We start from the raw sequence: 15,505 nt of genomic DNA, 5'->3' as shown, positions 1-15,505 counted from the left end.
TTCTGTGCGATGGGGATGTAAGACTTGTACTCACTGAGCTGTTCAGTTATTCAAGGAGAGAAGGCCTCTGAGGTGCTCAACAATGTCGGGCATAATACTAGTTGCCATTGTTAGTTCAAAGAAGGGTCTGCCCATCTTCCACCTGCTCATGTCAGATACTGGCGTGCAGGGGGCTGTTTGCTCATTGACTGAATGATGGATCCCCCACTAGCATCCATGAAGGCAGAGCCCTGGGCACCCAGAATCTGCCTGGAGTGCCAGCTGCTGCCCAGATCTCCCCCTGCCCCCCCCCCAAGCCATCCTTGTCTTATCATAATTGAAAATGTTGGACCAATTAGGAGCAGTAACAATTAAGATGTACCGAGGGCATGTGAACATTTGCAAACACTTATTAAGACACATCAATAATTAAGCCCTTCTTTAATGGTTACATTTCTGGCCTCCAGATGTATCTGTTTATCTGTTAATGGACCTGGGGTCACAGCGTGCTTTGAGATCTGCGTTATGACCTTACACGTAACGAGAATTAAAAAGTCTTCCTTCGCTTGGATTCTGAGTTTGACAGTGAAACAGCAGAGCAAGGATGCCCAGGCTTCTTTCCAGCTGCCTGCTCCTAGGGGTTCACTCTTCAAAGCCCGCCAGCTAGCCAGGGTGCAAATCCAGGCTCTGCCATTGTGCGGCCTCGGGGAGTGCCTGAATCCTCCCTTTCCGGCTTCCCAGGTGGCTCAGTGGTGAAGAATCCGCCTGCCCATGCAGGAGACACAAGAGACTGGGGTTCGATCCCTGCATCAGGAAGATCCCCTGGAGGAGGAACTGGCAACCCACCCCAGTATTCTTGCCTGGAGAAGCCCATGGACAGAGGAGCCTGGTGGGCTGCAGCGCATGGGGTCGCAAAGAGTCGGACACGACTGAGCGCAGACGCTCAAAGTGGAGCGAGTGCTTCCTGCCTCGTAGGATTCGTCAGCAGCTGTGTGTGCAGGCAGCTGCCACGTTTAAGTTCAGTTCACAGCAACTTCTGTCCATGGTGGCTCCTATGATCATCAGAGGATAAAAAAGAGGAAGCAGGTGGCTGAATAGTCAAGATGACCTGTCTACACCAACAGCTGCAAACTCAATGCCTCCTGGGACCAGATGGATCATGAAAATGAAAGAAGCCAGGCTGGGTGCAGGCTAGGATAGACAGAAGGGCACCCGTGGATTCTGCCTGCAGCGGGCGCTGCTGCTCAGCCCCGGCCTCCGGGGAGTGTAGGCAGGAGTGCAGACCCAGGATGCCTGGGTGTCTGACTTTTCCTTGGTCGCTCAGTCAGTAAAGAATCTGCCTGCAGTGCAGAAGACCTGGGTTCAGTCCCTGGGTGGGGAAGATCCCCCGGAGAAGGGAATGGACACCCACTCCAGTATTCTTGCTTGGAAAATTCCATGGACAGAGGAGCCTGGTGGGCTATATAGTCCATGGGGTTGCAAAGAGTCGGACACATCTTAGCTACTAAACTGTTTTTATATGAGATCTCCTGATTTTTTTTTTTTTTTAATGTGGCAAGTCATTCAAACTTTTCTGGCTGAGCTCTGCAGCATGTGGGATCTTCCGGCAGGGATCAAACCTGTGCCCCCTGCATTGGCAGCATGGAGTCTTAACCACTGGATCACCAGGGAAGTCCTGAAATTTTGATTTTTTAAATCACTGCCTGGGCCAAATGAACACCTTCGCGGGTTGATTTGGCCTCCACCCCTACTTGTGATCACGTGTCTTCATGGGCATCCTTTGCCAGATAATTGCTTAGGTGTCCACTTTCTTCTAGCTGGAGGCTCAAGGATCGAAATGTACCTTTCTGATTTAGGGACAATCGGTAACAAATTGGTACGGGTTGGAAACCAAATCAGCTAACTGGAAAGGAAGTGATTGAATAGTCACAGATTCAGGTTTTGACTCCGTCTGGCGTTGAGAGGTCGAATGAGCGGGTGGGTGGAGGTGCACAGGGCCACTCAGGTCTGGTTATTTTGTCCATTGTGAAATGTATCAAAGGCCAGAGGATTTGATCCTGGGGGAGGCAGGGGGCTCTCTCACGTGGGGGTTAAACCTACAAACACAGCATCCCTAGCTTAGAGTAGGCCTCTCCTGTGTTCAGTCTGAAATGGAACTTTATTTTTTTAACATATTTGTACTTGTGAGTAATTAGTAGTCATTTGTTTCTTTGCTTCTTTCTTTATTGGATCAAATCACCCCAGCCACTCCTCGGGTAGTCGGGTGTAATCGGATTTGGTTTCTAACATGCTTTTAAAGTAAAGAAATAAATACAATCGAGGCTTGTAAAAGGTGATCATTAGAGAATGGGCCTCGGTCCCATAACTTTAAAGTAATAGCCCCATTATGAGAGGGGGCAATGATTTTATAACTGTTCCTTGCACGGATGTTGGAAGGTTGAGGGGCTTCGGGGGCAGGTTGGGCGTTGCAGTAAAAGCTTTTCCAGCAGCCATTTAACCTCCATTTACGAAGAAATAAAGCGAAATTGATGCCGATTTGGGCCTGCTTTGGGGGGTATTTTTGTTCCATAAAAGCGCTTTTGCTTGCAATTTGCTGAGCTGCCCTGTCACATCAGAAAGGGCCGCTGTTGATAAAGATAAAGCTTTATGGCCACAATATTTGCTGCTAACAGCAACCTAATGCAGCATTTTCATTTTTGTGCAATTAATGTTAACGTCTGCTACGAAAATTGTCATTAAATACCATTTTAAAATCCATTCAATTTGCATATGCAAAGCCCATTTACCATCACAGAAGATATAGCCGGCACTTCATCACGTCCTTTCCTTGGAATTGTAGCCACTCAGTTTTATAGCGATTTAAGATTTTTATATTGAAAGCTCGATGGTAATGGATGTTCTTTCTGAGCCCAGCTGACTTAAGCTTTTCCATTGTACGTAGAGCCACACAGCCCCAGGACCAGACACTTCGGGGGGTCGCACTGTACCCGAAGAAAGAGCACTGGATGGAGCATGCTGGCCGGCCGAGATCTGACTTGGGTCGGTCACACCCTGCTGTGTGACCTTGTGAACATTTCTTCACCTCTCTGAACTACTGTTTTCCTTTTTCAAAGAAGGGCTTCGAACCAAATGATGGCTAAGGAGCTGTGTTCTAATATCTCATTTTTTTAAAATAAAACTTTTAGCTGCACCCCTGCAGCATGCAAGGTCTTAGTTCCCTGACCAGGGGTGGAAACACAAGGTGGAAGCACAATGTCTCAACCGCCGAACCGCCGTGGCAGTCCCCGTATTTCTAAATGTATGCACGCCAGTTAAGAATCCGGGCCAAGCCTTTCTGGGAAAAAGTTGTGTGGTCTTAGGGAGGTCAGTGCGTCTCTCTGTGGCTCAGCTGGGTGAGTAACCCTGCCTGCTTCCTGCACAGTCTTTGATTTTCAATGTTGTGCTAGTTTCTCGTGTATGGCAAAGAGGTTCAGTTGTACATATATAACATGTATATATTCTTTTCCATAATCTTTTCCATTATGGTTTATTACAGGATATCGACTATAGTTCCCTGGGCTATGCAATAAGACATTGTTGTTTATCTGTTTTATGTGTATGTGCTAATCCCAAACTCCCAGTTTACGCCTCCTCTATCGCCTTCCCCCTTTGGTAACCATAGGTGTGCTTTCTATGTCTGGGAGTCTGTTTCTGTTTTATAAATAAGTCCATTTGTATCCTATTTTAGATTCCACATATAAGTAATATCCTATATTTGTCTTTCTCTGCCTGACTTATTCACTTACTATGATAATCCATAGGTCTATCCACGTTGCTGCAAATTGCATTATTCCATTCTTTTTTATTACTGAGTAGTATTCCCTTGTGTGTATGTATATACATGGGTTGGGAAGATCCCCTGGAGAAGGGAATGGCAACCCACTCCACTATTCTTGCCTGGAGAACTCCATGGGCATAGGAGCCTGACAGGCTACAGTCCATGGGGTCACAAAGAGTCAGACAGGACTGAGCAACTCACACGAACATATATATACGCCACATCTTCTCTATCCATTCATTTGTCCGTGGACAACTTCCAGATTGCTTCCAGATCTTAGCTAAACAGTGCTGCTATGAAACACTAGGCTGCACAGGGTTTTAATGATGATGGCATGGAATTGACATAGAGGCAGAACATAGCCTGAGAGCCCCAGAATGCTGGTTACTGCTGTAACATCCTATTTACAGATGAAGGAACAGAAGTCCTAGAAGGAGCAAGGGTTGGGAATGAAGGTGTGACAAAATGCCCAGGCGACTCCTGGCTGGGGCTTCCCCTGGACGCCATGCTGTCTTCAAGACACTGGTGACTAAAGTGGGCCAGGCTAGTGACCACACAGCGGGGACTCTGCACTGCACTGGAGAACCTTGCCTTGTCTTTAGAGACTGACTTGGGTGTTATTTCAAAGCGGGAAGAAGGATGATGTACAGATAATTAGTCAATCTGGCCCACGAGTGACTTTCCAATGTGTCTCTAGTGCCACATTCCAGGTCTTGAGGGCTGATGAACAGAAATGCATTTCCAGTAAGAGAGTGGTGCATACTATTTGAGGCCAGGGAGACAGGAAAGCTTACTAAAGAGAGGATGCTGCATTGAGCTTTGATGAACAAGTAGATTTTACCAGGTAGGATGGTGAGAAAAGGCAGAGGGAAAAGCATACAAAAGTATGGTGGCGGACACTGTGGGAAACACACGTCAGCTAAAATAAATAAACATAGAAGCCCCATGTGCTCCAGCAGTTCCACTCGCGGGTATATATGCAAAAGAATCGAAAGCAGGGACTCAAGCAGATACTCGCACACGCATGCTCATAGCAGCGCTATTCACAATAGCCAAAAGGTGGAAGCAACCCGGATGACTATTCTGAATCGATAAACAAAATGTGATATAGTTTGGACTATTATTTAGCCTTAAGAAGGAAAGGAATTCTGATCCATGCTACAGCACAGATGACTCTCAAGTACGTTATGCTGAGTGAAACACGCCAGACACGAAACTCTGCTGTGCTGGACAACTGCTGTTTTTGCCTGCCGTTGTGTTCTGTTCTTATCCTTCTGGGTCAGAAGCCCTCTTTCCACATCTTTTCCACCGTCAGCCCATATAGATTGTGGAGACTGATTCCAAGCAAGCTCCCTCCAACGAGGGGCCAGGGGTCAGGCCTGACCCATCAGAGCATCAGAATCCCCTGGCCTCAGTAACTGGAGCAGAGGCAAGACACGGTGACCCCGGCCTGGCCAGTCAGTGTATTTTGCGATTTCTACTCGCCCCTGCGGCTGGGCCAGGGACAAGCACGGTACTGAAGTCGGGCCAAAGAATCTTAACCTCAGGCTTTTATGGTTCCTTTCCACCGAGGTCACTAAAAGCACAGGATCTAAGGATGCAGCTGTCCCTGGCCATTTTGCCAAGTGAGGAAGAAGCTTATCAGAGACCGGAGCCAAAACTGGGAAGCACAGCCAAGTCATGGAGAGGCAAACATGACATTGCCTGATTGCCTAGATCCGGCTATGCCTGAAGCTCTTCCCTTTCACTCATGTGAGCCAATAAATTCCCCATTAAAAAAAAATCCAAGTTGTTTGAAACTTGATTACATGCAACCACATTATTTTATAGAATGTCACACATTCCAGAGTTGGGACGTGGGTCACATGTCTGCCTCTGAGCCAATCACCGTGAAGGTGGTTTGTGAAATACGCTGATTGGCCAGGCCTGGATCACTCACCCCTCCCTGGAGTCCAGAGTCCCACTCCCGCATTGTTCCTGACCGTGAGCGCCCTGTCACCGCCCCGGTGAGGGGATGGAGCGTTGGGTACCAGCCATCTTACCGTGCCCGGATCCCGAACGTCATATTTGGGGGGAGGGAGGGCGGTTCCTTCTTGAGGCGCCTGTCATCCTGGTCACTGATGCGGATGTCGTTGAGCTGACGGTAGTGCAAATTCTCCCGGGCAGTGACCAGGCCAGCCTTCACGGCCCCTCTGTTCATGGCAATATAATTCCGGGTCAGCTCGTGGGGGCAAGTTGGCTGCTGTTTAAACACGTTCCAGTGTCCGATGGCTGAGGGCGGGGAGAGACAGAGCCAGGGCCACCAAATCAGTCAGAGAGGTAAAGCAATCGTGGCATCTCACTGGGAGGAAACTGGGGCACAAATATCTTTGATTAACCCAGAACCGGTAGAGGGACAGCCCTGCTTGGCTCCCCGGAAAGGGAGGGGTCAGGATTCCCAGATTCTAGTCGGGGCCTGAGCATCCTTCATGGAGCTGGCTTGCCCATCCTTGACCTCCTTTGGGGCTTCCCTGGTGGCTCAGCAGTAAAGAATCTGCCTGCCAATGCAGGAGGTGCAGGTTCCACCCCTGTGTCTTCTTTTGTCAAGAAGATCCCCTGGAGAAGAAATGGTGACCCACTCCACTATTCTTGCCTGGGAAATCCCACGGACAGAGGAGCCTGGCAGGCTGCAGTACGTGGGGTCACAAAGGGTCAGAGACTACTTAGTGACTAAACAACAGCAGCCGCAGGCCTCCTTTGAGCCATCAGAGGGCTGGCCCTGACCCTGCCCATGCTTGCAACTCAGAAGGTGCAGAGCACAGTCTCCTGCCTGGGGACAAGGCTCCACACAGTCAGGGACCCTTGCTATTTCTCTGACACATTAGACCTGGACCCCGTGTGGTCCTGTCCTTTTCAACTAAGCTGACTTGGAATCATGCTGCAGGGCAGACCCCCGACTCTTTTCCTGGAGCGTGGCCAGCTGCCATGTGGCCTGGTTAGAGGGCTCAAGTCCCTTTGGCGACCAAGGACGCTTGCTCACCTTCGGGGACCCCTCCATCCAGTCCCCGGATGTAGAGTCCGTAATTAAAATTAATTCCGGGCAGACTGCAGCTTCTTTCCCGGGGCTTCCCGAGCTCAGCCTGTTGGGGAAAGACAGAGGCACAGGTCAAGAGTGGGATCTCAGACCCAGGGTGTTACACTGAAATCAGTGGCCCCAGGGCCTGTGGACGATCTCAGCGTGACTGGGGTGTGGACCGCCGACGCCCCTGAGACGAGCGCTAAGTGCTGTTGGGTGTTGAGACACACCTTGGGGAAGCCTGCCTGCTGGGCTCCTGCTCAGGGGCGCGTGAGGAGAGCACAGTCAGGAGGACCCTGGTGATAGTGGGTGGTTGGGACCCAGGCCCCGAAGGAGGAGGTGCATTTATGAGGTGGGAGAGGGCGGCACAGTCCCACACTGAGCAGCCGGTCTTGGGTCCAGCCCAGATCCGCCCACCTAGTGCTGCAGATGATGTATCATGGAGATGGATGGAAAGACCTGGTTCAGGGAGACTCCACTGGGGCCACCCCCAGAGGGAGGGGGCATCTTCCTCCCTAACCCTTCACTCCTAGCTGGACCCTCCAATTCTTGTCCCTGGAGCTGCCTGGGGTGGGGGGGGGGGAGGGCGGGGCTGCAGTGACAAGGCCCACTGTCACCCTCCCGGCGGCAGGACAGCCATTCTCACTCTGTGTCTCAGGTCAACTCCTCCTTGACCCCACAGAAGGGGTTTGTGGGGATGAAATTGCTCTGTGATCAACCACATCAATTTCCCCATTGTACAGGTAGGGAAGCTGAGAACCAGAGCGGCAGGACCATGATCCTCGGCTCCTAAAGGACAGGGCCAGGTATGACGTGCAGGTGTGTTTGGCCTCGGGGTGAAACTCTTTAAAAAAAAAATTATATATATATTTATTTATTTTTGACTATGCTGGGTCTTCATGGTTGCATGGGCTTTTCTCTAGTTGCAGAGACCAGGCTTCTCACTGTCGGGACTTCTGTTGCGGAGCACGGGCTCTAGGGCACATGGTCTCAGGAGTTGTGATCCACAGGCTTAGGTGCTCCAAAGCATGTGGGATGTTCCCAGACCAGGGATCGAACCCGTGTCTCCTGCATTGGCAGGCACATTCTTCGCCACGGAATCACCAGGTAGTCCTGGTGTAAAGATCCCTCTTAAGCACAATGCTTGTGCTGCCTCTCTGTAGACGAGCAGCTAGCTCCCTGGGTGCAGGGGTCCTACGGTGCTTAGAACGTTGCTGCTCTTCGTCAGTGGGCACCTGCCGAGGTCTGGGTTCTCCATCCGCTTCTCTTACTTAGTCCTCACGGCTGCCCTGTGAGGCAGCCCATTGCTGTCCCCATTTCTCAGATGGGGAAGCTGAGGCACAGAGAGGTCAGACAGGCGGCACGAAGCCACCCGGGAAGAAGCGGCAGAGCTGGGGTTGGAACCCAGGCTGTGTTCTCTGGCCCACATTCAGATCCGCCTGCTAAAGAGATACCAGCCAGGGGTGCGTGGCTCCTGGTGCCATCAGGCCTGGAGGCCGGGGACTTTATGAGCTGGGTGGGTGTAGCTTCTTCTCCCATCCCCACGGGCCCCAGGCTCCCAGTTGCAGGGTGTTAAACCCCCAGGACTTCACTGCTCCAGCCTCACCAAAGACTATCCGGTGGCTCCGTCCTCACCCTTTCTCCAGTCCCATCAGTCTCTGTCCCCAAAGATTGGGCTCCCAGAGACCTGGGTGCACAAAAGTGGATGATCCAGGACCACCCACAACAGCTCATCACCGCCTTTGGAATAAACCACTCCCTTAGCCCGGCAGTCTGGGCCCTGCACTTTCCAACCCTGCCCACCTCTGCAAGTTTGCCCCCAACTCCCCAACGTGACCCTCAGACTTGGGCACAACAGACCACTCCCCACCCTGAAGGGTCTGCAGGCATCCCAGTCGCTTTTGCTCCTGCCTGCCTTCCCTTTTCTGGTTCTTATTCTTCAAGCTTACTGGACCCCTCCGGCTCACAGTGGCTTCTCCCTCCTCTGGCTCCAGTAACTCTTCCTATATGTTCTGTTCATTTGGATAAGCTTAGAACTTAAGTGACCTCAGTTTCTAGGCATGCACATGCAGGCCAGCCTGCCTGGATTATAAATTCCTATGCATCTAGAACCATGACTTCTGTCAATTTCTTTTTCCTGGTAGCAAGTAACCAATGCTCACTAAATGCCTGAGATTAAAAGCTGCCTCCACCAGGAAGCCCTCCTGGGTTGCCCTCAGTGCAGACAAACTTCCTTGTCTATGGCCGCATCGGGCCCTGAGCTCACATTTAGGGTGGTCCAGTGGTTAAAGACTCTGCGCTTCCAGTGCAGAGGGCATGGGTTCAATTCCTGGTCAGGGAACTAAGGTCCAACATGCAGCATGGTCAAAAAATTAAAAAACCATAAAACAAAAACAAGAAACAGAATTACACACTAGAAACAGTAGAACTGCTTCAGCGGGGACAGGCTATGACAGTGTGGCGCTTGGTGAAGAAGTCAGTCACAGAGGACCACATATTGTATGATTTTATTTCATGAAATGTCCCGAATAGGCAAATCCATAGAAACAGAAAGTGGATTAGTGGTTGCCTACGGCTGAGATGGCAAAGGGAGTAGAATGATTTAGGAGTGACGGTTAAGAGGCATGAGACTTCTTTCGGGGTAATGAAAATGTTCTGAAATTAACTGTGGCGCTGGTTGCCCAATCCTGTGTATATGCTGAAAGCCATTGGATCGTATACTTTAAACGGGTGAATTGTATAGTATGTGAATTATAGCTCAATAAAGCCATTAAAGGTTACAAAGTAGTGTAATTGGGTTATTAATTGTGTGGTGATCAGTTTAATGTCTGTCTCCGTTGGTAGACTGTCTGCTGTCCTTCTTTCTTTCTTCTTTCCTTCCCTCTCTCTCTGTCCCTCCCTCCCTTCTTTCCTTTCTTTCAAGGTTGATTATTTTAAAAATAGACTTTATTTTTAGAGCAGTCTTGGGCTTACAGCGAAATTGAGCAGAGATTCTCAACACACCCCATAGAGAGTATTTATTTCCACCCCTGATTTTCAAACCGATCAGCAGAGAAGAGATACCGGTAGAGAGGGGTTGATCGAGTGAATGAATGAATGAGCTGCCTCTTTGGAGACACGATCAGTTCTTTGCTACCCACCGCCTCACCATTTTCCTCTCTCTTCCTTCTCATCTCGGATCCCAGGCCTCGACCTTCCCTGAGAACTAGGAGTTCTGAGTTTCAGGCAGGGGCCTCAGCTGGGTGGTTTGTTTTGATTTCCTTCTACATGATTCACTCAGAGCCGCAGACAAAGCCCTGGCTCCTCATTTGTTTATGAAAATGATGTGCCCTCTCCAGTGCCGGCGAGGGAAGTTAATGAAAACGTGACTTCTCCGGGAGAGGCCCCGCCTCCCTCCCGCAGGTGCAGGTGGGCCGACTTCCAGCTGGCAGAGGATCGACAGACAGACTCCATGGCTGCCACTGGGCAGGGGGCGGTGGAGAAGGAGGCGGGGGGAAAAGCGAGTGCCACCATCTCCACGCTTTTTAGTGATGGTTGCCCAGGAATCAACAGCGGCCAAAAACACTGAAGCCTTGGGCTGCAAAAATCATCCCAATGGGAAAGTCACTCATTCGTTCCCTGCACAAATATTTATTTTGCATTTCCTCTGCACCAGGCTCTGTGCCAGGAGTTGCAAGGTGAACAAACGGCCCCCTGCCCTTACGAAATTCATTATCTTGCTACAAGGACAAACGGAACAAGTAATGACAACCAAGGGCATCAGAGGGTTTGACAGGGGAGCACAGACTGCCTCTAGCTCTGAGAATGTGTGAGTCCACAGAGTGAGAGAAGGTATTTGCAATACATACATCTGACAAAGAGTTGTTATCCATCATATATAAAGAGCTGCTACAGATCAATGAGAAAAAGGCAGGCGATCCTATATAAAGACAAGAAAAGACTTGAATAGGCCCTTTATTAAGAGGATGTCAAGGTGGCCAGGACCCCTAAGTCAAGGTGCTCAACCTCTGAGGATTGCAAAATAAAAACTCAGTGCTATTGGTAAAGATGTGAAGTAACCAGAACATTCAGGTGCTTGGTAGGAGTGTAGATTGGTACAAGCACCACAGAAAACTGTTCAGCAATACCTATTAAAGCTAAACATATACCCACCAATGACCCAACAATTCCCTCCTGGACACCCAATGGGGATGTGTGCCCATGTCCACCCAAGCAGATGTCTGAGAATGCTCACAGTAGCTTGATTTGTCATAGCCAACCACCAAAATGGCCATCCCAGGTGGATAAAAAAGTGGTGACAGATTCATTCCATAGAATACTCCACAGCAGTGGTGCTTAACTGGGGGCAGTTTTGCCCTCCCAGAGGACATTTGCCCATGTCTGGAGACATGTGTGGTTGTCACAGCCAAGGAGTCGGCACTGCCCTCTGTCCAGTGGGTAAAGGCCAGAGGTGTTGGCCAACATCCCAAGATCCACAAGACAGCCCCCATCCCCTTAACAGAGAGTCATCTGGCCCCCACGCCAGTCGGCTGAGGAGCTGCCCACTGCAACAGGGATGAAAGATCAGCTCTACAAGCCATGCATGGTTCTCACTCAGTGTGGGGTGAAAGGAGCCAGACACACAAGTTACACACTGCTTCACGTGGATGAAGTCCAAACACAGCACTACTAACGTCTGGCTTTAGAAGTCAGGAGGGTGGGTACCTTTGGGGCAGGGACACTGGCTATAAGCAGCACAAGGAGGCTTTGGGGGTGTTTGTCCTGCCTGCCCACCTGGTGTGGGTGCCCTACGAGGTCCTGTCCGCTTCCCTCCTGCAAAACCCGTTTGTCTGTGATAGTGGCCACGTGGCGCAAGAGCAGTGGGCTCCTGATATTACCTTCATGCTTGATATCCTACCCTTGGCAATTTAATCCTTTAGGTTCATGCTGTGTGTCTCAGAGTCCTTGCATTCACATATAAACACCCTAGATGTTGTGCAGTTGCTCAGTCATGTCCAACTCTTTGTGATCCCATGGACTGCAGCACCCCAGGCTTCCCTATCCTTCACTATCTCCAGGAGTTTGCTCAAACTCATGTCCATCGAGTTGGTGATGCCATCCAACCATCTCATTGTTTGTCTCCCCCTTCTCCTCCTGACCTCAATCTTTCCCGGCATCAGAGTCTTTTCCTCTAGGGAAATACCACAGAGGAGCAGCGTATTCACCCATTACCAGCTCAGCTACCCAATGACACGGGCTAACTGGGCCCACCCTGGTGCTACCACCGCCAACCACGGCAACATCGTAGTCATGGTGACTGTGGGCCGGGCTCCATGGAGGCGCTTACCCTTTGTACCCCTAACAGTTAAGGCAGCCCTGCAAACTACACAGCTTTTCGGGTGGGAAAGGGAGGCCTGGACAGCTGGACTTGTTTGCCCAAAGCTTTACCGCTAATGAGAGGCCACGGCTGGATCTGAACCCACATTGGACTCCATGTCTTTGCTGCCCCTTGGCATGTAGCATCAATTGCCCGGGATTCTCCATTGTCTTTCCCTGTGCGCAAAGTCAGCTCCGCAGACTGGATTTTGCTCATGTTTGCATGACGCCCTCTGCACACACAGAGGACATGAGTAGCCATCTGTCCAGGAGAGCCCTGGGCACAGGCACCGTTTGCTGTATAGACTGGGGGTGATGGGAAAAGCTATCATTTCAGTGACCTGGACATGGGACAGCTAAGTCATGCCTGGGTCAGAGCTGGACAGGAAAGAAGATCCAGCTCTTGGGTTGGCATTTTTGGGGAGAGCCGCTCTAAAAATGATCCCAGTGGGGCAGCCAGGGAGAACAGGAGAGCTGCCGGTCCTTGAGGGGCTCCCCAGAAGCAGTAAAAGGACCAGCCAGAGGTGGGTTGGCCTGGCACCGACTCTGGGCCTCCCTCCCCAGTTTGTCCAGAGGGGCTTTCTAGAAGCCTACAGAGAAAAGCTGCCTGACAGAAGGGTCTGCAGTTCCCTGGGCAACTCAGGGGACTGGTTAAGGGCTGACCAACAGGTGCCCAGAGGAGCTCCTGACTCTGAACTTCTGGATGTAGGCAGACAGGCTGTGAAACTACTGAGTCGTGGTCACAAATCAGCTCTGACTGGACACTTGGGTAAACCAGGCGGTCTGCGCGTTCAGCCCAGGAGAGGATGAGAGAGAGCGCTCAGCTGGGATGGTCAAAGGTTCTGGGGCAAATGCACAGATGTTGGGCCATGTGAAGGCGGAGAGCACCTGCCCACACAGGGGTCCCCAGAGACCACCTTGTTCTCTTTATAACAGAAGTAAAGGAAACAACAAATAAGAGCGAATATTTCCTGAGCATCTGCTGCATGCAAGGCTCAAGTTATACCCTGTGACCTTGCTCATCAAGCCCTATTAGTGAGCACTTCCTGTGTCCTGAGAGCTTGCTGTACTTCTCCCTGGACTCTCCCAACCCCACTGGGAGGTTGTTCTCCCATTTGACGGGTGGGAAAACTGGAACTTAAAGAGCTTCCTACTTGCCCAAAGGCACCCAGGTGGAAGTGTGTGCCAAGTCGCTTCAGTCATGTCCAACTCTGTGCGACCCCATGGACTGTGGCCCGCCAGGCTCCTCTGTCCATGGGGTTCTCCAGGCAAGAATACTGGAGTGGGTTGCCATGCCCACCTCCTCCAGGGGGTCTTCCTGACCCAGGGATCTTACGTCCACCTGTATTGGCAGGTGGGTTCTTTACCACTAGTGCCATCTGGGAAGCCCAGTAAAGGGAAGAGCTGCAGTTAACCTCCGCCCCCTGATGTCATACTTCTGCACTCACCCTCAGCAGCCCCTCACAACCACTCTAAAGGGAGGTCACATTGTCCCCACTGGACAGATGGGGAAATCGAGGCTCAGAAAGGGATGGAATGGCAGACTCCTTTCATTTCCCACCGCCCTCCCCCCACTGCCCTGCAACGCTAAGCCCTCCTTGTATTTCTGGTTCTTATGGCTGACTTCGAAGACATTTCAAGCACGACACTCAAGGTCTTTTCAGAGGCGCACCTTCACTTTGCACAACGGGGAACTGTGAAATACTGGCAGCTACTCGGATCTGGGGTCCTAGAGGGAATCCTTGTCCTCGTGGTGGTTAGACTCAAGAGGCGAATGTGGGAGATAAATCCCCACCCTGGGTCTGGCCGCCCTGCCCTTCTCAGCCATTTCAAACTGCGCCTTTCTCGGAGTTTGCTCTGTCGCAGAGTGGTTTGGCTGGAATACAGCTCTGGGTGACAGCTGTCCCCATCAGCAGACAGCTTCATTAAACCTCATTAAGATGTCATCCCTCGCTGCCTTGCTTCTCGTCTCCCAGCTCTAATTAAAACCATCTCGCTCCCCGTCCCAGGGGGGGTCTTAGGATTCTCTGGTCTCCTTCTTGCACGGCCGCTCCTCTCTGCTCCCCAACATCGAGGACCAAGCCCTGGAAATCCACGCTGAGATCCAGGCCAGGCAGGCAGCCCCTGGCCCAGAAGCCCCCTCAAAGCAGCCTGTCGCCAGCCTCGGGACCTCTGGGGCTTTCCGGAGGTAAGTACAAGTGGCAGGTACTGCCGGCAGGCTGCCTCTGGAGTCACCGGAGACCCAGGAAGGAAGTACCAGGGGACAATTCAAAAAAAGTGACCCAGCCTTACAACTCAAGTGTGACGATTCTCCACCCCGTACGCTCTTAAAAAATCCTTAACTTGCCCCCATTTCTCACCAAAGAGGTAAAAATGGGTGAAATTAACTGGCTTTGCTTCTTGGACGGTTTAAACTGGATCTTGCTCTGCACAAACGAGCTGGTGGTCATTTCCAAGATGGGTTTTCTGCCTGGGAGCTCAATGCCTGAGTTCCAGACCAGTCTTAGGTGTTCATCTGTGAGGACCGAGCCCCCCAGGGGAGTCACTCCCACCTCCTGGCAGCCACAGAAGGCTGTGACTCATTAACCCTCTAGTCCAGAGTCTCAGCTCAACGAACGCTTCTCCAACAGTTGAGAAGCCTCCTCTCGCTTTCCCGCATCCTATTAAAGCGTAGTTCTGTGAAATCCCACGGTTATTGCCTGGTAGTTATTAAATAAATATCTGTATACGGCTCTGCCCACACCCACGCACGCACACACATCCCATCTTGCTCGCGGAGGGGGAGTTCATTATTGTAAAACAACTTAAGATCCTCGAATGAAAAGCACAATATAAATGCAAATTGTGATCACGATTAGCATAGAGGATATTTATTTATTTCCATAATGAGAACCTCAGATAAACAATCATGTGAAATAAGGTGCATTATGCATCAAAGGACCCCGGCGTCGTCTCAGAAGCCGGGTTCTTTGAACCGTGCGTATTGTGTGAGCAGCAGTCGAACATCGCATAACGATACTAAAAAGCCACACACCAGAAGACCACATCCATATATGATCAAAGGCATCGAAAATAACGTTAAGTGGAAAAAAAATCAACGGGATTCAAAAATTTACATATACTATTGTTACAAACACACAGAAAAGAATTCATTGAAAAAAAAAATACTGGAAGTAACCATAAGAAAGTATGTGTGAGGGTATGTCCTTAGAGATGGGGCCTTTGCGCGGGGGGCCAAGGGTGGGGGCTGGGTATTGAGACTTTATTTTTATAATTAAAAAGGCAGAGTTAAAGCCAGT

At 50.6% G+C, this 15,505-nt stretch overlaps 1 protein-coding gene across 1 annotated transcript in view; it reads right to left on the bottom strand.

Moving 5' to 3' along the window:
- CFAP77 (cilia and flagella associated protein 77) overlaps positions 1 to 15,505 on the bottom strand; it is a 153,888-nt gene that overhangs the window by 55,265 nt on the left and 83,118 nt on the right. Inside the window, exons 2-3 of the mRNA XM_002691610.6 lie at positions 6,816 to 6,915; positions 5,839 to 6,067 (exon numbers count right to left, since the gene is read on the bottom strand). Coding sequence (XP_002691656.3) covers positions 5,839 to 6,067; positions 6,816 to 6,915 — 329 coding nt within the window. The remainder of the gene's footprint in view (positions 1 to 5,838; positions 6,068 to 6,815; positions 6,916 to 15,505) is intronic.

Source organism: Bos taurus, chromosome 11 (genome assembly GCF_002263795.3).
Source record: "Bos taurus isolate L1 Dominette 01449 registration number 42190680 breed Hereford chromosome 11, ARS-UCD2.0, whole genome shotgun sequence".
NCBI classification, from domain to species: domain Eukaryota; kingdom Metazoa; phylum Chordata; class Mammalia; order Artiodactyla; family Bovidae; genus Bos; species Bos taurus.
This window is presented reverse-complemented; position numbering and strand designations above follow the sequence as displayed.